Source organism: Anopheles bellator, chromosome 2 (assembly GCF_943735745.2).
Source record: "Anopheles bellator chromosome 2, idAnoBellAS_SP24_06.2, whole genome shotgun sequence".
Classification (NCBI taxonomy): Eukaryota; Metazoa; Arthropoda; class Insecta; order Diptera; family Culicidae; genus Anopheles; species Anopheles bellator.
In genome coordinates this window covers 41,309,193-41,331,642 of record NC_071286.1, presented here as the reverse complement: position 1 = coordinate 41,331,642, position 22,450 = coordinate 41,309,193, and the positions used below count along the sequence as shown (strand labels likewise).

At 50.0% G+C, this 22,450-nt stretch overlaps 3 protein-coding genes across 3 annotated transcripts; 2 read left to right on the top strand and 1 right to left on the bottom strand.

Moving 5' to 3' along the window:
* Positions 1-139: 139 nt before the first annotated feature.
* LOC131208560 (xaa-Pro aminopeptidase ApepP) lies at positions 140-10,054 on the bottom strand. Its single transcript, XM_058201352.1, has 7 exons — positions 9,569-10,054; positions 2,728-2,834; positions 1,602-2,663; positions 1,083-1,527; positions 955-1,023; positions 720-892; positions 140-664 (listed from the first exon to the last, which is right to left on the bottom strand). Exons 1-7 carry the CDS (start codon positions 9,639-9,641, stop codon positions 428-430), a joined length of 2,166 nt encoding a protein of 721 aa, XP_058057335.1. The 5' UTR covers positions 9,642-10,054; the 3' UTR covers positions 140-427.
* A 5,542-nt stretch (positions 10,055-15,596) lies between these two features.
* LOC131210544 (lachesin-like) lies at positions 15,597-18,092 on the top strand. Its single transcript, XM_058203805.1, has 4 exons — positions 15,597-15,888; positions 16,021-16,274; positions 16,343-17,006; positions 17,361-18,092. Exons 1-4 carry the CDS (start codon positions 15,834-15,836, stop codon positions 17,474-17,476), a joined length of 1,089 nt encoding a protein of 362 aa, XP_058059788.1. The 5' UTR covers positions 15,597-15,833; the 3' UTR covers positions 17,477-18,092.
* Positions 18,093-20,472: 2,380 nt separating this feature from the next.
* Positions 20,473-21,249, top strand: LOC131207531 (uncharacterized). Its single transcript, XM_058200150.1, has one exon. It carries the CDS (start codon positions 20,473-20,475, stop codon positions 21,247-21,249), a length of 777 nt encoding a protein of 258 aa, XP_058056133.1.
* The last annotated feature ends 1,201 nt before the right edge of the window (positions 21,250-22,450 follow it).

Here is a 22,450-nt window from a genome sequence, read left to right as displayed (position 1 = left end):
TACATCGATAATGCCTAATTCTTAGTTCATCGCTGATCCTCTGATTCTGATTGATGGAACGAGAAATAAATAAAATATCACCACTTAGCTGTTCCCATCGCCCGTAGCCGCGCCATCGTTCAACCGTAACGGAGGTGCAGTCGGTGCAAATCGATTGTAAATAATGTTCCTCATCTCGATTTGTGCGAGTGATCGTGTGCGTGCTTTTCCAATTAACAACTATTGCTTCATCTGTAACGATCCGTTGTGCGCTTCTACTGTCGTGCGAATCCTCTGTTTGTGTAGCACGATGCAAAATATGGCAGAAAACATTATCGCAAAACAGCGTCTCAAGGGTGCCGATTAAGACTCAAAATAAGGTTTAGCGCACGTTAAAAGGGGATGGGATTGGTTTCCTTGCTGGCGAATTGCGTTTGCGGTGGCTTCATTAAAACCAGGCAAGAGTGAGTTTTGCAAGTAGCAAGATGATCGGTAGCGCGATTTTCACGTTGGAGTCGAGATGGCGTGTGTTGGCGGTACCGTGCACGTCCTGTTCGGTAAGGTACTCCGGAACGTGGCGGGTTTTGTTCATCATCCAGTAGAAGGCATCCATTTTGTGCTTCCGTTTCAGCTCGTCACCGACCTGTTGCCGGATGCGGGCATTGTATTCGTTCAGCCATTTTTTCTGCAGCAAAAGGATAAAGTTATTGGAAGTTCAAACGACACCACGTCAGGCTTACCTCCGGCACGCTAAGCAGAGTGCGATCAATGAGCTTCGGTTCGAAGGGCACGAGCGTCGCATCCTGGAAGGAGAGAAACTTATTTCCCGACGGATGCGTTTTCCCGGTGTCTACAACTTCCAGCACATTCTCCAATCGGATACCGAACGCTCCCTTCTTGTAGTAGCCGGGTTCTGCAAAGCAAGATGTCCGTTTATCATTGGGGTTTTTTTTTCTGAAGCCCGATCTTACAGACCATTCGAGAAGAAGTAGCCCTCCTTGAAGGTGAATCGCTGCTTCGTCGTATACGAGATGCTAATGGGAGCTGAAACGGATCGAAAGGTTGTACGAACGCCCCTTACTAGTCCTAGGCCAATCACTTACATTCACGGACCGCCGAGTAAGAGCCGATACCGTGTCCGGTGCCGTGCGGATAATCGTTCATCGAGCCCCAGACCGGTCCCCGGGCTATCGCGTCCAGCTCGGCCGGCTTTAGGTTCTCCGGAAACGTTAGCATCGACAGGCGGATCATGCCACTCAGAACGCTCGTATAGGCCTGGATCTGTTCGGCGGACGGATCGCCCAGATGCAGCGTACGGGACACGTCCGTTGTGCCGTCCTCGTACTGTCCGCCGGAATCTATCAGCAGCATGCCGTCGCCCACTTCTATGTTGGTGCGGTTCGAAGGCACATAGTTGGGGAGGCCCGAGTGCGTGCCAAACGCGACAATCGTTGGGAACGCTGTACCCTCCGAGTTGCTCTGGATTTTGCGGGCGTGATCGATTTCCCGGACCAGAAACATCTCCGTGATGTGGTCACCGGCCAGGTACTGGAAGGAATTGGAGTGGACGCACTCAGTCAAGGGCGACCTAGATCCTTCATCGCCCTGCACGGGGTACTTACGCGATCCTCCAGCCGACTGAGTACCTCGCACATGGCCACACCGTCGCGTACGTGCGCCCGTCGCATGCCCTGCCTCTCGACGTCGTTCTTCTGTGCCCGCATGAAGATGATGGGCGATGGCCGCTCGAAGATGACGTTCCGGGGAAGTGTCGCGTGGATCGCTTCCGAGGCGCCGGTATCGAACACGACGGCACTCGGCACCAGCAGCCGCTGCCACTGTTGGGCCATCGTACGCACATCGCGCCACACGTCGCCGTACTCGCGCACCTGGACACAGTGCTCATTGTGGCACGAGTGCGCCTTCAGATGGTTCTTCAGGCTGAGCGTCTCGCGGCTGGTGTTGGTGTAGAGAAGTAGCTCCCGGTGCGTGACCAGCAGATAAGCCTTGAACACGGGAACGTACGGAATGTCACTGCCGCGCAGGTTCAACAGATACGCAATCTCGGTGAGCGACACCACGATCATCCCGTCACAGCGCAGGGCCGTGAGGTTGGCCCGCAACCGCGCGACCTTGGCCTCCCACCGTTCGCCAGCAAACCGGACCGGATGTACCCGGATCTGGTTCGACTTCGGGGCAGGCCTCTTACTGCCCCACACCATATCCACCAGATTGCGGTTGATGCGCACCATCCGGATGTAGTCGGAGCTGAGGTCCGTCTCGAGGGCTTTCCACTGGGAGCGCGGGATAAGCTGGGGGTCGGCACCGACCAGCGTTTCGGGGGTCAGCTCCGCCAACAGGTACTCGGCCATCGACGGGCGCTCGCCCTGCCGGAACAGCCGCCAGGCACAGTTCAGCTCCTGGTCGGCCTGTTCCACGTACCGGTCGTCCACCCAGAAGGCTGCCGACCGAAGCAGCACCACCGCCGCACCCTCGGTCCCGCTGAAGCCGGTCAAGAACTTTATCCGCTGATCCGACTCCATCTGGTACTGAGATTGATGTTCGTCGTACGACGGCACCAGATACGCGTCCAGCTCCGCGCTCTGCGTTGAGGTCCTTGTGCGCATCTCGGTGCGCAGCGCTTGAAGCCGCTTCATTAGCACATTATCGACTCCTTCGTAGATCTGCGCGGGCGAAAGAGAACGCGTCAGTCAGTGGCCCTCACGCGCCGCACTTGGTGTGACTCACCTGGGTACGATCGCGACCCTGCTGACACTTGGCACGTCGAATCCCGTGAAACTCCCCCCCGTTGGCCGAGACCCGTTCGCACGATGCCAACAGGATGGATGCGATCACTGCGCGATCCGACCGCCGGGAGCGCCATAAAAAGAAACACAAAGCATCGATCGATTAGTGGCTGAAGAATGGGGTGCCCCAGTTCCGTAAGTCTGACCGCAGCTCGGGCGTCAGTTGTTGTTACGCAATCACATCACAGCAACAACGACGACGACGACGACGACGACGACGCCATGTGGATGCAGCATGGGACCGAGAAAGGTGCAGTAAACAAGCGGCGGACTTCCTTTAAATCCATCACCATCACGGTCGTCGTCTTCGACTAGGGCGCCCTAACGAGCGATAATTCCTCCGCCACGTGGTGGTGTTTATTGGTTTTACATTACATTCCGATATCGACTGTCCTGGCGTTCACGCTGGGCCACCAAACAGCCGCGTCACCAGGCCGGAAGGGTGGGCTGGCTTTGAAACGCCTTTTCACAGGAAACACTGTGGCCAAACAGGGAAAAATGGAAAATCGAACGGCGGCTTCGAACTCATTGGGCGACACGAAGACGCTCGGTCGATCGGTGGGCCGATTCTTGGAACCGGCGGCGGCTGTGTGGCCAGCCATGCGCCATTTAGCTCCAGGGGCGATGATGGATTTGATTGAACGCTCTCGCGGTATCATGTTGCGGGTTGGTCCGAGCCGACCGAACGCGAACCAAGCTCCTGCTCCTGGCTCCCCCAGATGGGAGTGTCATGCAGAAATAGTGTTACCCCATCGCGGTCGTCGTCGCCGCAGGAAAAAGGCGCAAGCATGATTTATGCAAGGAACGTTTACGCAAAAAAAGCAGAAATAAACTAGACGAAACAACCGACGGCAGGGCTTATATTTCGTGCGGCTTTTGCGGCCACGGGTCGCGTCCCGCCGCAAACGCGCCGATGGATTGGATTGTAAACTAATTTCGTTATTAACGAGCTAATGATAGGTCGGCGAGCACGCGCTTCGAGCATCCATCTTTGGAGTGATGAGTCCGGGGCCCGGGAATGTAAGTTGCACATGATTTGTGTGCTGCTGAAACGTATGCTTTCTGTTGCTTTTCGTTGGCCATAAATTCAACACCCTGGTAACTCTGGTAAGTATCCATATGTTAGATTGGTTGCATCGGATTGGGTGCCCTATTCTCAGCAATCAATCTTTTTTGCCCCACGTCGACCCGTACACATTTGGGATCATTAACAGGAACTCCTGGCCATTCTTTCGGAAGGTATTTCAAAATGCATCTCAAATCGATTGCCTATTTTTAGTCAGATTTTTTACAGATATGATGTACGCAACAACATTATCCGGAACCAACGAACGAAACGAACGTTGAGTTACGTACACCACGTATCGTAAAAGTAAACGATCATGTTGGGCAGGTAATTTATGCTATGAAAGCATGAGATTTTAACTATACGTAACGCAAGGCGAATTTTTTGCATAGAAAACAAACGTCTTTAAAATTCGAGAGGTACGCCTAGTATAAGATATGTTAAAAATAAATCAATTTTCATCTCGGTAGGTGGCTTTGGTGATCGATATTTCGTGAAGTATCGATCATACAGTTTCAAGTTTATATGCTCGTTTTCAAGCGGACACTTGTCACTTAAAAAATGGTTTCATGGTTGATGGAGCAAAAATAGGACGCAATAGGACATTGACGCAAATAGGACCATCGGAAACATCTTACATAAATTTACTCAACAATTGCCTTTGAATTGGATTGCCTTGAGGCCAAACTTATGTTTAGGCAATAGTAATTTTACATTTTTGTAGCGTTTTTGCAGGTGAACAAAATCCAAACACGACATGAGGGAGCATGTTGCATTACGTGGCTTAAAGATATCGTAGACCTATGTACACCACGATAGTAGAAGCAATACGATCGAACCATTTTCCACTCGACTTTAAAAATGTACGAACACACACTGTACGAAAGAAGTAAAGAATCTGAATGTGGTTTCAAAAAAACTATTAATGTACAGTGGATCCCAAAACTCTTGCTTTTTGAGCCACTCGATGTTTCTGCAAAGCCCACATGTTTTCGATAGGGGACAAGTTTGGGCTTTGCGGTGGATAGTCCAAAACGTTGATTGCTTGACTTTCGAGGTACTGCATTACTATTTTGGCCTTGTGGATTGGAGCATTATCCTGCTGCAGTATAAAATCTTCACCAATGAGCCGTTATCCTTCAGGTACAATTACTTGTTTCATCAGGTTCAAGTAAATTTTCGAGTCCACACAACCTTCGAGGATCACTAACTTCCCAGTTCCATAAGCAGAAATGCATCCCCAGACCATAATGCCTTTGTCATCTTCTTTCAATGTTGGTTTGGCACACTTATAGGAGAAAGGTTCTCCTCTTCCGCGTCAAACGTACTTTCGTCCATGACTGTGGCTTAATCTCACTAACGACTCGTCAGTCCCAAGCACTTTTTCCCAGAATGAAGATGGTTTCAAAGCATGCTCATAGTAAAAATGCAATCTATTTTTCAAGTTGGCCTTGCCTACGTGTGGCTAATTTTTAGCTACGTAGCCAGATTTGCCTGCCTCCTTCAGCCTACGCCGGATGACACATTCGGATGGTGCTTCTTTACGCTCTGATTGAAGTTTTTGTTGAATATTTTTTACGGAGAGACGAGGATTTGCAATTGAAATATTCACTATTCTTTTATCAATTCGTGGGAGTGTTAATTTCTTACGTCCAACAGGTTTAACACGATGAACACGACCTTCATTTTCATACAGCTTGATTATTTGGCCGATTGCTTGCTCGCTTTTGCCGCAAATTCGTGCAATATCCTTATTAGTTTTACCAGTTTTACTCAAATTAATAATTAATTTACGTTCTTCATCGGTAAACCTGCGATATTTAGACGGTTCTTCCATACGGTTCCATATTAAAAGCTCAGAAAAAACAAGATGTTTTGTGATTTCTTTACCGTGCGGTTCTCAGCCCTAATTTTGCATTTGGAACATGTAAACATGTAAAATATCACGTTATTAATGTTCAAAAATGTAAAAAATGTACTCTAGTTGCTTTATTACCGAGCAAAACGAAGGAAATTGGCGTGAACACTGAAAACATCAAGCTTCGAACCCACACCAGTCTACTAGATTACACCTTGATGTCATTTTATCGCCTACATTTTAGTCTTAGAACCTAACTCTAATATTCAACGTCTTAAAAGAGCCATTCAAAACGAAGATGTGCTCATATTTTTACATATTATTCAAATGTTCAGGAGCTAAAGTTAATTCCCATGATGATAAAAAAATAATAAAATGGGTCACAAAGAGCATAGAAACTGTTGCATCCTAAGACGATCTTAAATCCTTTGTCATTGTTTGGCGTCATAACGAAGGCCAGTGCGGTGAATGTTATTGTTATTTCCTCAACGCAAACCATTCTGGAACAAGTGAGTAACTGACCAGGCTCGAAACCACGCGTAATACGAGCACCGATAGCTTCCGGCTAATTATCGTTGATTGAACACGAGCCAATCCGTGGTTCGAACACAATGACTAACGCTTGTTGCACATTGTCCTCGAATGTATCATACTTTCGAATGATTAACAATCAAGTATCTGTTTTGCAAAACAGAAATCCCCGTGGATCGTGGAATGCCAACCGTGGCTAATTGTTTCAGAGTGTTTAGCTTGATGTGAGTGTCTTCGCTTGGCTCTTGGCTGCATCAGCATCACCTCGAAACCGAATGGCCCTGCCGCAACATCACAGGGCACAGAGTGTGTAACGCCATATTAATCAACTTGCTCCACGGTCCTGTGGCCAGTGAATTACGGGGCGTAATGAAAATATCTGGAAACGTTTAGCGGGCGCGACAGTCGGCGGGTGGTGGCATTAATTGGAGCACATCGCACCGGATCGCTCACACCCGCCCGATTCCGAGCAGGCGAAGCAAGCGAAGAGGTCAAACCCAACTTCCCGGGCGTTACGCCTTGGGACGTTTGCCATTTAATTGAATTGGTGCCCTTTAATGGTGGCGCGCATCCCCAGTTTGACCAGGGCCAGTTTTTTTTTCGTGCCGTTCCCACCGAAACTACGACAACATCTTTGACGCTCACTTGTCGTTCCCGTGCTCCGCGGCCCACCCCGGCGACTGACGGACTCTGGCATGGCGCCAGTAATTCTGGTCCCATAAAATCCATACCGAGCAGCGCGACACAACTGTGACCACCGAACGGCGGCGGGAAAGTGGCGGTCGCCCGGTGGGTGGGTGCATAAATCGGAAAAACTCAGAACCCAGCGTGCAAGGACGTGGGAGAAAAAAGGACGGATGAACTGTGTGGCGAAGGAGATTCGGAGAGATTCGATTCTTCTCGTGGAGTCCCGTCAGTTAGACACACATGGCACATGGTTGTTCGCTCCTCCAGTGTCTTGTTTGTTGTTCTTTGGCCACCGGGGCCGGAAGTGGAGTTCGCCGGTGCCCGCCCGGGGAAAGAGTAGGCGCGGGATGTCTGGTTTTTAGCAAATCCTCGCGGGTGTCGGGAAAGCGAGCGATAAATTTATTGATCACAAAAAAAGGAAGCAATAAAATGGTGAACCACGGAATCAGACTTGCTTGCTGTAACACGAGAACGAGACAGATAGAGTTACTGAGGGCGACGTAAAAGGGCAAAGACTTGTTGGCTCCACCGGGCTCTTCTTGAGGAAGGTCTCTCTACCCACGGCACACCAACCCGGGATGAGCGGGCGGAAGGTCGTTAATTTGATGGATATTTGATCGTGATAGTGGCGCCCAAGGACGCTCCCCGGGTTTCGGCGTAGGACGTAGGCCGGAACGACTCGGTCTTGGAACTGTGACAACCATTTCCGGCTCGCTCTAGTTGTGGCAGTCGGTCGGACCATGCTCTAAACAAAACTACCCCCTGTGCAAAGGTTTGGTCCGAGGTGATCTGCGTCCACGGGGTGTGTGTGGGATCTCTCGATTTGGTTCGGAGTGCGTGGTCTGGAGCAGCAAACTGTGGGGGAAGATCGGCCTAGCCAGCTGGCGATCGGCCATGTTGAAATGGTTTTCAATAACATGGCTGTTTTTGTGCCGAACTCACTTCGTTCTAGGAATCTCCAGCTCACTCCTCGGTTCGGTTTCAAGTTCAAGTTCCCCTAGGCTGCGCGTGCGGGTGCGGCACTGTTTACCGAATTCCAGACACCAACTTCAAGTGCAAGCCGTTTGATGATTAGAGAAGCGAGCGATTTATGATCACACCAAACGATGTGTGCTGTGTTTGAGTTTGTATGCGATCGCGAAGCGTCGGTGCTCTGTGCGAGTCGATAAAGTCGAACGCTTCGTTTTAACCTTAAAATACCGACCGATTACGACCGATCCGGAGTGCGATCTTCGTGGCAGGCTAGTGGAGGTTCTTCGCCGACTGATCCGAAACAGACAGGCGAGTGAGCACCGCCACGGAATTGCGCTTCCCGCTTTTGGCATCCGATCGACTTGGGGCAAGGAATTCATAGACTCCACCAATGGCCATTGTTGGGTGGGCATTTCTGGATTATCGACGATTATGATCGATGGGGCGCGATTGTGGTCGGTTGGGGAAGGAACGCGTAGGAAGCTCGAGGGGACCAGTAAGTGGCCGTAGTTGAGTTGTTTGCACGATGGCGGCGATGATAACTCGGACCTGTGGTCGTCGGTTCGGCAGTTCATTTGTTATGCTTTGCGAACGTCGATCACACCCACACGTAAGTGCTCGCGATCTGATCGAACCTCACCCGTGTCACGTGATAGTCACCGATTTTTGGCGGAGGTGGAACCGAACGCTGTTAGCATAGCGGACAAGCGTTGCTCACACTGCTTGGTGATGAAGTGGTTTCGGAGCAGAGTGGTTTGGAGCACTCAAAAAAACATGTGTTTTCTTGATCTGGCGATCGAGCAAGCTTGGAAACATCTACGATGCCTAATCCGGTGTAATGCCTATGGATTATAGAATATTAGGAGGTTAAGAAATATGGCTCACTCGTACTGGCCTTCAAGCGTCAAGAAGTTTGGAATAGAAATTTAATAGATTCTATTGCATTGAAGTATAAGGTCCTCCATTAAGGAGTGGCCTTAGGTACGGGTTAGTTACGTAAAAGTTCCATATTATCAGAGTCAGTATCAGATTCATTACAGCAGTTGATAGAATCTGACCTACAACAAATCACTTCAGCAGTACTTTGACAGTAAAACTAGACGCTCATGGCCGAAAGGTCCTATCTTTTGGGGTATGGAAATGCTGAATAAACAAACCGTGCAGTATGATTCACGAAACCAGACTGCCACTTGAACCCGAAGGGCATATGGTGTTCTTTCGAAGGATTTCCTCTGGAGTGGCCACTTACGGGCGAAAGATGAGTCAAAGGCACACTGGGGGAGGTTAGTTAAAAATTATGGGAAAGCCATACAAAAATTAACCATACCCTGGGCGAGGATTCGGGAGTCCGAAAATAAACTCTGACTGACCGTGTGAGTTTCGGTTCCGTTCCGGAAATTTAGACTCTCACCCATTCCATCGATCAGATGCGCGACCCGCGGCGCGATGGAATGTATATCTAATCTCCCGTTCGTCCAATACGCCAAAGATCGAAGATATATTTTATTTCGCGCACCAAGGCCGCTCCGGAATGTCCAGCCGTCGAATGGCGCCGTGCGTCAGCACAGCGCGCAAAACCGATCGGCAAGCGCACGATCCACGGTTTGCGTTTTAATTAGGAAACCAGCACCAGCCGGGACGCGGAGACGCGCGCCAAGCACTCCTTACCTAAGAACGATCCTAGCGCCAACAGATGCTGCTGGCCGAACGGTGGGACACTTTTCATTCGCTGCATTTTCATCACGCCGTACGATGTGCGTGGGCGGTGTAGGTGGGAAAGTAATTTTCCGGAAGCTTCCGGGCACGACACTATGTACTGCTGCGTGCCAAAGCGGTTGGCATCGTAGCTTGGGCGTCGAATCCCGGTGATGCGTCACGAGTGGACGTGCTGGGCACACTTTTGGACGATCGAGACGAACACTTCTGATGATGATGATGATGCCTGTCACGCGCGGACAGCCTCGCCAACCACACCCACTGCTCGGTGCACGGCTGCAACAACGGTGGCCTCTCCCCAATGTCAATGTCAGGCGCGATCTCGCGATCTTTCTCGCGCGTCACCGAGAGGGCGATAATTAAACTGTGGACCGCACGCCTGATCGCTTGATCCGCGGCCGAGTAAGCGAAGGACCGCGCCAAGATCTGAACTGCACCGAGCGGATTCTAACACACGACTAAACCGCGCCAAACGCCGCTCACTCTCCGGCCGTCGATTAGTCGCTTTCGGGTTTCGGTTGGCGCGCGCGCTCCCCGAGCGGGCGCATTCTTTCGAGAGCGGCCGCTGAGAACGATGACGATGGTTCGGTGGGTGGGTGGACGGGGGTGTGGGGGGCAGCAGTTGTTGTATTACATCGGCCGCCGGGGCGCATCGGCGTAGGGATGGTCGTTCCGATTGTGTAACGATGGCAGCGATTACAGTCGCGACCGAGAAGATGGCATCCCGTTGGCCATTCTTGCGCGACGCGGCTGAAACATTCAAAGTTCAACTGATTTTCAATCGAAAGGGATATTTTTTGGGATGTTTCGAAGACCGCACAATGTTGATGTTATTTTTTGTGTATCACTTCTGAGATCAAGATCGCTTAGCGGTTGTAATTGCCGGATGAGAAGAGGAATCACCTATAACGGCTGACGGACAAAGTAGAAGACTTCTTAAGTTCCTGGCCTAAATAACACACAATGTGTGCGATGTTGGGTGGAAAATATTAGGCGTTTGTCGCTATATGGTCTTGCCACATGCTGAATTTGCCACAATGTAATGCTGTGATAAGGTCAAGATCCTGGGCCCTGGAGCTAATTGAAGTCGGTTTCGACTATTGTTTCATCAGCCATTTTCATGCAATCTTATTTTCGTGCCGTTGGCGACACACTAGCGTTACAATTCAGTGCTTCAAATCTTTATACGATCCATGTCCTGCCGATTTCCCTACATTTTCATAATAAAAGTGGGACATTTTCACCTATTTGGCGACATCTTGCATGACAAGTCACTAACTCTCAAAAAATCTTTCGCACGGTGATCCACTTCGCTGTAAAGTTATCGGCCGCGCTTAGCACTAAATTCTGGCTTTGGATAAGTTCAATGATTCAATGGTTTGAAATATACTTTATTATTCAGTATGGTCTCCCTGAACATCAATACATTTGTTCCAACGAGATTCCGAATTCCATCCCATCTGGAAGGTCTGCAAAATACGTTTTCACAGCTGTTATGAGGTCATCATTTGATAGAAAAGGATTTCCACGCATGAACTTCTTTTTAGGTCTGGAAACAGATGGAACAGTCGCTAGAAGCTACAGATGGTGACTACAGATACTCGAACATTAATTCACGGATTTTGGCCTTTGTCAAAAAGCTCTTGTGAAACAGCGCATTGTCCTAAGAAAAAAGGATTTTTTTCTTCTACAAACCACTTCGTTTTTCTCGAATTGTTTCCTTCAGCTGGTCTACAATGGTACGATAATTATTGGATTTTTTTTGTGTAACCAGTTTGCAAGTAATCCACGAACGAAATTCCTTTCCAACTCCAAAAACCTGATGGCCGACTTTTGACCGTATGTCTAATTGCTTCGACGTCATTTACACATATCAGCGGAACATATTTTTCAAATATTTTCAATATACATTACACAACTGAAGAGGTTTCTATATGGATTAGAACATATCCGCAGTCATCGTTGTTGTAGTCAGTGTACTTTCGATAAGTTTTGCTGTGTTTTTTTGCTTTTTTTTTTTTTTTTTTTTTTTTTTTTTTTTTGCTTTTTTTTTTTTGAGCTGCATTTGTGACTCAACATATCGTTCGATCAACATCTGTTCAGTGATGTCGTGAGCAGCCATTTATGCTCAGTCAACAACCGTCAACAACAATGATTTGAACAGATTCGCGCCCTTAAAACATTTAGACGAATGGCAGCCAACAAAACGGGCCGCACAGCATAAAAGTATTCTAAGCAAAGTCCGCTCTTATGGCAGGGTCCATTCTTGAGCAGAAGGGAAAGACTTTCCAGGCCGATTCCAGGGTGTTCAACTGTCTCAGCTAATGGTGGCCGGCCAAAACGTAGTGCGTCGCGTTGTTTACGACGATCGATGGAAACACCCACGCACCGAGCTTACGGAAGCCAGCTTTGATGTTCCACCCACCCACCCAACCGGCATGTGGGTTATGTGGGTTATTATGAGGGCCGGTAAAGTGGCACATGAGTGGCGTACCGTCGACGACCGTTTGCTAACAGTGCGCAATTTTAGTTTACAAAACAATCGCAACCGGCTGGCTTCGTTGTGGCCGCGGGTGTACGTGTCATGCGCTGGAGTCCCCGCGCGCGCGGGAGTCAGCATGTCGTCGCGTCGTCATCGTTGTCTTCGGCTGACTGTTGACCTCGCCGTGCGCACTGCTCGCGTGGTCCCTCTCTGGCCGCCTCATTTCGCTTTTCGGGGGAGGAATCGGGTCGGAAAATCAGGGTCTGGTCGGTGACGTCACGGTCCGCCGGAACGACGCCGTTCAGCCGCGCGTCGCGGAAATCGTGTGCGGGGTGGCCGGTGGGTGTCTGGGGGTGTTCGTTTATTTTCCCACCCGCTCCCTGCCCGAACCCCGGGCGGCCAGATGTGGTGCGCTCGGAAGCTCCCGGAACAGAGCGAAGCGTCGACCACCGTCGGTACGATGGGATGGATAGTTAAAATGTTATTTTTGCCACAACCCCACGAACGACATCGGCCATCGGCGAATAATGTGTGTGGCATTAGCTTGCGAAAAACCACGGCCGGAAGGGTGGGTTGGCAGTTGGGTGGGGTGGGTCCGCAAGGTCATGCGGTGCAGGCCTCGAAGACGCTCGCATCGCCTTCAAGCTGGCGAATGTCCGGGTTTCACTTCTCTATCTTCTAGCTGGATCGCCCCAAAAACGGGACACGTCTATTAGGTGGTGATGTGACAACGCGTTTGAAATGTGCGTGAAAAATGGGCCAAACACAACATGATCGGTGACAGGCGCGGCACCAACATGGTTTAGCGGTAAGTTATGTGCGTGCCGACAACGCTCGGGAGCGAGATCTGCGTAAATAGGTAGATCCTGTGCAGCGGATTTGCTAATTGTGTCGATTCCATGTCATGTCCATTCTCAATACAGATGTACTAGTTGGTCAAATAATTTGTTAAAACTTGTGTCAATTTTTTTCTTATATTGGTACACTCTCCATATGAACGTATGTGAAGTTTCATTTCATTTTCAATCAGTTACTTAATTCTTTTTTTACAAGCCAGTTAGTATCGACATGTCACAGGATCTTGTAAAGCGGAATCAATCAAGTATCGCTCAGGGGTTTAATTAGTATTTTTGAAAGGTTTAAAAGCAAAGGAAAATTATTGACGAATGTTGAATGTGTATAAGGACTCATCGCCTTCAAATAGGGGTTAAAAGGCGGGTTTCTGAGTTTAAACGTGGTCGTACTAGTCTTCAAGACGATCCACGTGAAAGACGCCCAACAACAGACACAACACCCGAAATCGTAGAAAAAGTACAGGATATCGTATTGGAAAATCACTGAATCACTGAAAGAGATTTAGTACAAGGCGTAGGCATCTCATTGAGCAGTGAAACCAATAGTTTGAGTGATGTTTTGAGTTCCTTAAAGCTGTTTGTAAAATGGGTGCCGCATTCACTAAAAATGGAACAATGCACCATATTACAAGAGCGTTTTGAAAATGGCAAAAATCCATGAATTAAAGTTGGAATTGTTGGAGCATTTACCGTTTTCATCTGATTTGGCCCCTAGCGACTGTTCCATCTGTTTCCAGACCTAAAACAAATCATGCGTGGACAGCGTTTTCCATCAAATGATGAGGTCATAACAGCTGCTAAATTATCACCTCAGGGATGGAATTTATAAATTGAAGTCTCGTTGGAACAGAGGTATTGGTGTTCAGGAAAGCCTTACTGAATAATAAAGTGTGTTTATAACCATAAAAGTGTGTTTTCTTATCGACCATACGAACTTATTGAACAGCCTAGCGTTTAGTTGAAGATAATTTTTTTTTCCAAATAATTTCTTAGAAGATTTTATTATTTTTTATAATAATTTAGCGGAAGATAATTTAGTTTTAAAAGAATTTTTATTCCCTCTTATAATTGACTTGTGTTTCTAAAGGTCTTCCTACTCAAACATGGGTTGTTGGGTGCCTTTTCAACAATATCCCCGATTTGAGAGCAATCGGGACCCAAATATTCTCAGCGGCAGGGTAATATCAGAAAATATGATTTACGATGGTGTTCGAAGATTGCGGGGGTTACATGCGCGCTGACACGCCGTTTATTACGACCCGCGGTGCAGCCGAGACCGTGGGTCTGGGAAACTAAGTCCTCGTCGACGGAAATTCATTCACCAGCAGCCGCAAGTGGTGGACCCGGCGAGTAGCGCGCAATCATATGGCCCATAAATACAACGTGTTATCCTACAGTGGCCGTCGATTGTCGCCGGCGTTAATCTGCTTCTCAGACCCCCTCGGTGGCGCCAGACACGGCACGCAACTCCCAGTCGGCAGCTCTTGTCGTTTGAAGCATAATGAATTGAAGTGATTTTCTTCTCCAACTAAGTGCCGAGCAGACGGACTGCCCGATAGAGCCATCCCGGGTCAAAGCGTTTTTAATTCGGCAGCGGACAGCCCATTCCTTTGGGAATGGGTTCGAAAATGATGAACCGATCAAAGCAGACCAAGGATGGCCGCGCTTGCTGGATGCGGCTGCGTTGGTATTAGTAGCCCTTGTTGGACGAGCCCCTGGAACGGTCCACCCCGACCACCGAAACATGGCTGGCATTCTTCACCGACTTCAATCGGCATAATTTACGAGAGATGCGCGTTGGCCACGGCGTACGTTTGGTTTGTTGCCGGAAGCGAAGCGGGCACAAGAGCGCGTGTGTCTGCGGCACCTCGTCTCGAGAGGTGCCCAATCTCGGCGGCCCAGCCAATCCAGAGAGTGGCCGTCGCCAGACTTTCGGTGTCAACACCGTCCCACTGTCCGTGCAGCGGCGGGTTTTTCTCCCCGGGTTTTCTCAGATCTTCTCAGTTCTATGGCTTCTATGCTACCTGCGCCTGCCCGTGCCGTACCCGTAATACCGGTTTGTGGTGCCCGTTCTCGCCGCCAAAGGACGAGTGTGGGTTACATCGTTACAGCACAGACCGGGAAACACCGAATGCCGAGAATGGGGTGACATTATAAAATAGGATAAGCTGCTGCGGTTCAAAAACACCGCCCAGCGAAAGGGATCGTGTGTCTGTGTGCGTGCCGATGGAAAACAGGTTTTTCACTTTCCTTTGGGCGGCGTGTGTGTGTGTATGGGTGGGAAGCGAATGAAACTTGCTGTCGAAATGAGGCCAACTAATGGCTAGTGTGCAAAGCGGTAATCAAACGGAAGGTTTGTTATTGCAGTTGAAAGAACGTAGAAATCATTCTCAGCAAACGAGCCCGAAATTGCCTCGAGATGAACAGGTAATCCGTATCCATGGCAACGCGTCCGGCAGTGTGCGTGCTCATTCATCGTACACGAAGATCCTTGCGCCGGTGAGTGTGCGTGTCGCCGCGGTTCAACGTTCAATCACAGCATTCAATCTCTGGCACAGCATTCAACTCCGTTCGCACCGTTCCGTGTGTTCGTTCCGTTCCCAGTTCCCAGTTTTGTGTTGCCCGTTGACCAGTTAGCATCTCGCCGTTCGCCGTGTTCTTTTCCCCGAGTTGTGTTCTCTTTCGGCTGCACTGTAAAGCCGGTGCGTTTGTTTGTAGTGGTTGAGGCAACTTTTGGCAGTCTCGTCTCGGGTGGTGTCTGCCTTATCGCTAATCTCGCTGAACCCTGTGCTCGGATTGTGAATCGAGGAACCGGTCGCGCATTTCTGTGGCTGACATCCGCATCCCGGGGGATTCAAAGGATACAGGCGAAGCTGGCAGGATGTGGCGACGATTGCATTTGCCACTAATTGCGCTCCTTAGCGCCGTGACACTGTGTAAGTGGGGAGGTCCGATTGTCTGAGATTTGGGTGCGACGTGGACAGCCGCGCTTATCGTCTCGTGGAATGAATGAATTTGAACCGATGGCGTGTGTGTGTATGGTAATCTCTCTCTTCCTCTCTTCCCAGGCACGACGCAGCAGGCCCCGAACCCGAGCATCGTGTTTATCAGCCCGGAACAGATCCGCGACATCGGCGAGCAAGTGACGCTCAACTGTTCGATCGCGAACGTGAAGAACTACGTCGTCGGCTGGCAGAAGAGTAATCGCGATCGGACGAAGGAAAGCAACATCATCTCGCTCGGGGTACAGCTGGCCGTGGCCGAGGATCGGTTCAAGCTGAACTTTACCAAAGAGAACAACGCGGCCAACTATCTGCTCGAGGTAAGGCGCCCTGGCTAGTGGCAGGACCAAGACCCCTTACCAACTCCGGGACTTCTTCCTCTGCACAGATCCATGACATCGTCAACACGGATGCTGGATTGTACGAGTGCCAGATACAGGTGACCAGCACGACCAAGATCACCAAAACCGTCGAGCTGCAGGTGCGCCATCCGCCGATCCTGCTGGAGAACCAGCACACCAACACCATCACCAAGGCCGAAGGGGAGAGCGCCGAGCTGGTGTGCCGGGCGGAGGGATACCCGCGACCCACCATCACGTGGAGGCGCGAGTACAACGCAATCCTGCCGCTCGGTGGCCAAACGTTCGTCGGCAACGAGCTGCGGCTGAGTGCGCTGCAGCCCGAAGACCGCGGGACTTACTACTGCATGGCGGACAACGGGGTCGGCAAGTCGGACACGAAAGCCATCACGCTCGAGGTGGAGTTCTCGCCGGTCATATCCGTACCGCGGCCGAAGGTGGCCCAGGCCGTCGACTACGATATCGACGTCGAGTGTGTGGTGCAAGCGTTTCCGGCCCCGGCCATCTCCTGGTACCGGAACGGAAAGCAGATCCACAACGGCGGTTCCTACAGCATCTCGCAGATCGGATCGCCCGACGACGTGACGCGGTCGGTGGTGAAGATCAGCTCGGTGGCCGAGGAGCACTTCGGGGACTACGTGTGCAAAGCGTCGAACAAGGTCGGCCAATCGGAGGCCCGCCTGAACCTGTTTGGTAAGCGCAGCCGCCCCAGTCGTGGCTAGCTCCGTTTTAGGGCTGTTTTGTTCACCTTTTTGGTTTTATGCTTTTTTTGTTTCTTTTCTTCTACCCCCTTTTGTGGCTCCTTGGTTTTAGAATCCGTTATTCCCGTGTCCTTGTGAGTGTCCGTTTTGTAAGGGAGTACCGATACATACCTCCATATTCCGTGCGGCGCCGGTGCTGACCTAAGCCGTCCGCTGGGTTTGTTAAGTTTTCTAGTGTGAGTAGACCTTTAGGCGGGTAGCTTTATGTTTATTTTCTACGAAAATCCAGTCAGCAACCGGATTCGAGCGGGACCTGATTTTGTGTGCCTCTATATTTCGTTTTTAGAACAAAATGTCCCCAACATCAACTATTCCGGGCTGAAGTGGTCCAACGGTGCCCCGGCAAGGATCGGTCAGTGCTTCATCGTCACGATAACGCTCCTGCTGGTGACGCTCTTGTGAATGCGACGCGCACGAAGCAGTTGGCGGAATGCGTGCTTCCTCGGATCGCTAGCTGCGGCACCACCACGGCACTCGCAAGTCTGCCCGTCTACAACCTTGTGCAACGTTAGCTCGTAAACGCTCGATTAGCAATGATCGGTCCCCTTTCTTCTAAACAAATAATCCTTAAGCGCCATATCTACACGTAAGCCCACCCCACTACTCACCCTCGAAAGAGGGCCGGAAACGGAAAGTGCAAATTAACGAGTAACCTGAAATGTCCTCTGTCCTGGAACGCTTGCCTTATGCGAGACCCCCACAAACAACCACAAGATCCGTGATGTGCCAAAACGGGTGGCGAGTATTGCTTCGCAACCCAGAGATGGTGTTTCGGTAATTGAAGTACAACTACTCTACACTTTGGCGACCAACTTAGGCTAGATAGTATTGCGGAACAGACTGTATTTTGTGTGTTGTATCGATAGCCGTCACCCGACAAAAGACTTGAAACTAGCAAAAAACTGACATTCGAATGTGTAATTTTATGCTCCAGGTCCAAGCATCAAAGGATATTGGTTTTCTTTCGGTATCTTCGGGTGAGCCAACAAAAAGGACCAGGAGCAAAAGTGTAATCAATGTAGACAAAAACACCCTTATCGTGAGATGTTTTACCGGTTTCCGTTAGGCTGTTAGACGCGAAAACGAAGCGGCATGTCGAACAATAAATTTAATATCCTATGACGGTGAATCTGACTTTTTTCTCATTGCCATTCCTGCCTTCATTGTGGCGTATTCAATTTTTCAATCCTTCGAAGGATCCTCAGACTGCCTTGGATTGGTTGTTGCCTTGGATAGAAAACAAACTAACGCAGCCACAAAAGTGGCACACTTGAGCTGCGTACTTCGTGAAAAGCTGCCCAAAGCTTTGAAAACTGAACGAAACGTTTCGTGGAAAGCGCATTTTCGTTGTAATTTCATTTTTAAACAAAATCTTTCAACTGTCGCTCATTGATTTGATCAATACTATTAATTGAACCTTCCACTTCATTGATCGCCCACAAGGATAAGCCAATGCGCCGTTTAAATACCGTTTTGAGACTTTCAACATCATGGCACCTATTGTTGAAAGTTACGAGCAGCGAGTGAATTACAGTTACAATACGGCTCGTCGTTTGCGGACACAGAGATGGTTGTGATGTTAATGATCAGTTCCAGTAACGGTGATAATTAATTGAAATGTGCTCCTGGCGTTTCGGGGGTTTCGTTTTGCGGCGCGGACGAGTTTTTACTGCACAAATGCACATTTAATCGATGGGCGCGAAATTATTGATGATGTTTGTGGGAGACAGGCCAAAGAGTAAATGCCGGGGAACAGCAGAAAAAGTGCTTCGGACAGGCGCTGGAACATAAGTGAATGAACAGCTGCACGCGCAGAAACGAAACAAAAGCCCATATAATAACAAGCGTTCAACGTGTGAGTAACACGGTTAAAAACAAAACCGTTCTGAACCGCAAAAAAAACGGGTTTCCCAGAAGATGACAATGGGCAGAGGCGAACGCGTGTCACAAGAATTGAATTTTGGGAGCCGGGAGCGATGGCAGCGAAAGCGCCCACAGCAAAAAAAGGCGAGAGAAAAATGATAACTCGAATAAAACATTCATTTTCAACACTTACCCAATCAATTTGGGGCCAATTGATTATTGAATGATGCTCGGCCGACGAACGGGCATTGCCTGCATTGCTGCTCGAGCATATTTATGAAATAAACTTGAAACCGATCGAGAGATTAATTACCGCGTCACGTAGCCGGGCGCATCGCTGGCGTCACCTAGCGGCATTACTGTAGCAGTGGCCAGCTGGCATTGGCCACTGTTTTCCGCGCGCCTTTTTCTCCAGCTTTTCATCTACATTTATTTAAAATGAAATTAACACTTTGGCCATTCGGTTGATTTTCTGCTTCCAAGCGGCCGCTTTGGAGGTTTCGCTGGTCTCATTTTTGTTCCTTTATTTTTGGATTCCGGTGGGCCGGATTGGTCCCGGTGTTGGGCGAGGAACCGCTGTCACGGCCGAGGTGCACCATTTCACGTTTGACCGATTATCGGTTGATCGACAGGCCAAAGGTTGTGGCCTGCGTGAGCGAGGTTCCCGGTCATCTCCAGCCGCGCTGCTTTCCCGGTTAATGCCCGGTGCGCTCGGAAATGGATTCATATTTCATTTATTTGCGCACTCGGTGTCCACGGATTTGGGCAACATAATTAATTATCCACCAAACCGGTTCCACAACCGGGGCGTCGAGGTGAGTGAGGCGACGTGAGGCCAGGGAAGGACGGATTCCATATAATAATTAAAGGATAAAGCAATCGGAAAGGGCTTATTGAAAACCGATGGACCGTAATTGTAGCTATGGCCGCGAACGGTAGCGAACGGCGACAGCTTTTCCGGTCACCACCGTAGGAATGGTGATTGCAAACTTCTACTTCGTCGGCAAGCAACTTCAGCTGGATTTTAACCGACCGGACCAACCCTTCGCCATCGTATGCACGCGGATTTATGGGCGAAAGTGACATGGACTCGCCACGCTAAAGGGCTGGTGTCAGCACCGATGGTGGGCTGACGTTTTTCAAATGGAAAGTGCCCTGCCGCCGGTACTGCACTTCGCGAGGAACAATAGAAACCGAGTGGCAAGTTGCAAGACGAGCTGCAACGAGTGGTTGCGTTTGCACAAAGACACACCACTCTAGGCGGGGGCCTGCGGACCAATTTGGAAAAGCCGTTCGCCTTTTGGCCCCTTGCTCGACATCTTCGTGGCGTCGCGTAATTTGACACAATCACCGTGGGTGTCAATTTAACGGCCCAGTGGGTCCTGCGCGTGCAAGTTCAAGTCGCGCGCTGAACCTTGAACCACCGTCGTGGCGGTCGTGCCGGTTCCTCGTAAATGCATCGGAAGCACGCCCGGACCGGTTAGTACGTCGGTGCCGGTTGAGGTTCACGGGTCCCAACCATCGACGGATCGACCATGGCGGACGGGTTGCTGCAGCGGTTCAGCACGCACGGTGTCACGAGCAGCACGCTGATGCCGCCGGCGGCTGCGGTGGCCAGTACCGGGGCCACCCTGAGCCAGCGCATCCACCACCTCGAGCTGCCGCCCGCACTGCTGGCCAGTGGCAAGTATCCGGTCTACGGGCCGGGCAGCGGACCGGAAATCTACGACGACGCCCCTACGGCCAGTGGCTACGGTTGGCCCGGGGCCGACGGAACCGGGCCGGGCGGATTTTTGCCCAGCTTCCTGCCGTGGGGCCAACCGTCACACCCAGCGCCACCGCCGCCACCGCCACTGCCGCCACCGTACCCGTTGCACCGGGGACCGCACGGGAAGTTCGGCAAAGGGCTCCGCTTCCGGGGTGCGTCGACGGCCGTGCTGACCCTGCTGGCGTTTCTGTTCTTTCTGAGCATCTTGCAGAACTACATCCGGGACTACTCGGCGACCTCGCAGCCGACCGTGATCGTCCTGTCGGCCGGTGCAACCAAGGAGAGTGGCCCCGCCCCGTACCACGGGGCGCCGTTCCGCCGGCAGCACAATGCTGACCCGATGGTGGCCAACGACGGTGGGGCCTCGGAAGACGACGACCGTGGCAGCGATGAGCCTGCGGCTGGCTACCGGACCCGCGACAAGAACACGGGTGAACGACATCAGCGTGTGAAGATAATCGACAGACAGGACATCGCCGGTGCATCCACCCGGCAGCCCAGTCCGGCACCGTTCGGGGATATCTTCAAGATAAACGGACTCTAGTCCGTGGCTCCCGGTGTGTGTTTGTGTGCGATTGACCGATCCCCGGGGAGGCCGGATTGCGCGTAGTGTCGGACCTTCGGTCGACAGGTCGACGTTTATTTATTATTCCGTTCGGTAGCAATAAAAGGCAGCTTTTTCGGAGCATCGCTTCGGGCTTGGACTTTCGAGACCCGTTCGGGGCGCCAAAAATCAACACGCCGTGGCCCGGCGTTGGCTTAAACAGTTAGTGACTTCCGTGGTTTCCGTGGTGAGCCTGTCCACTTTCGGGGTGTTTGTTTGCTTGCTCTTCTGCCACGCACACGCACGGGTGCGTGTCTTGTTGCCGTTTTCCAAAGGACGATTGTTTGGCGTCTGGTGAGCAAGCAGCTATCCGGAAGGTAAATGTCCACTGCAAGTGCACCTTGTCGGGATGGTCCGTCCGTATGGAGTGCATCTCGGAAGTAGTGTCTGCCGGCTTGTGGCACGATTTTATAAATTTTTCATCTCTTTTACTGCATTGCCGATGGGAATTGCTTCAGTTGCGAATTGAAAGGTCTTTGTTAGACATTTGCTCAGTCAGCTTCCAATGACGGGAATAGCAGATGCTCCAAGTATCATTTATAAAATTTGTGAATCCTCTTTTAATTTTATTGATCATCCTGAACAAAAATACAGATAATGTACGAAATGTGCCACTGTTCGCTTTGCAATGGAAAAAGAAGTATCGTGCAGTGTTTAAATGTTTATTTGCAGAAGGTTTAAAAGCAAAAGAAAATTATGCACGAATTTTGAAAGAGTATAAAGACTCTTTGCCTTCGCTTAATACAGTAGAAAAATAGATAAAAAAAATTTCAAAAGAAAAAGTCCATTTTCAAAAGGAGAATACATTTTGTCGTACGAGCATTTCGAAAATGGCAAAACCCCATGAATTAAAGTTCCAATTGTTGGAGTATTCACCGTATTCATCTGATTTGGCCACTAGCGACTTCTATCTGTTTCATAACTTAATAAAAATCTTGCGTGGAAAGCGTTTTTCATCAAATGATGACCTCATAATAGCTTTGGGAACCTATTTAAATTTTCACTTCAGGGATGGAATTCATTCATTCGTTGGAACATGTGTTTTAATGTCCAGATTTTGAGTCTATACTGAATAATAAAGCGTATTTCAAACTATAAAATTGTGTTTTCTTATCGAAGGTCAAAACTTATTGACCAATCC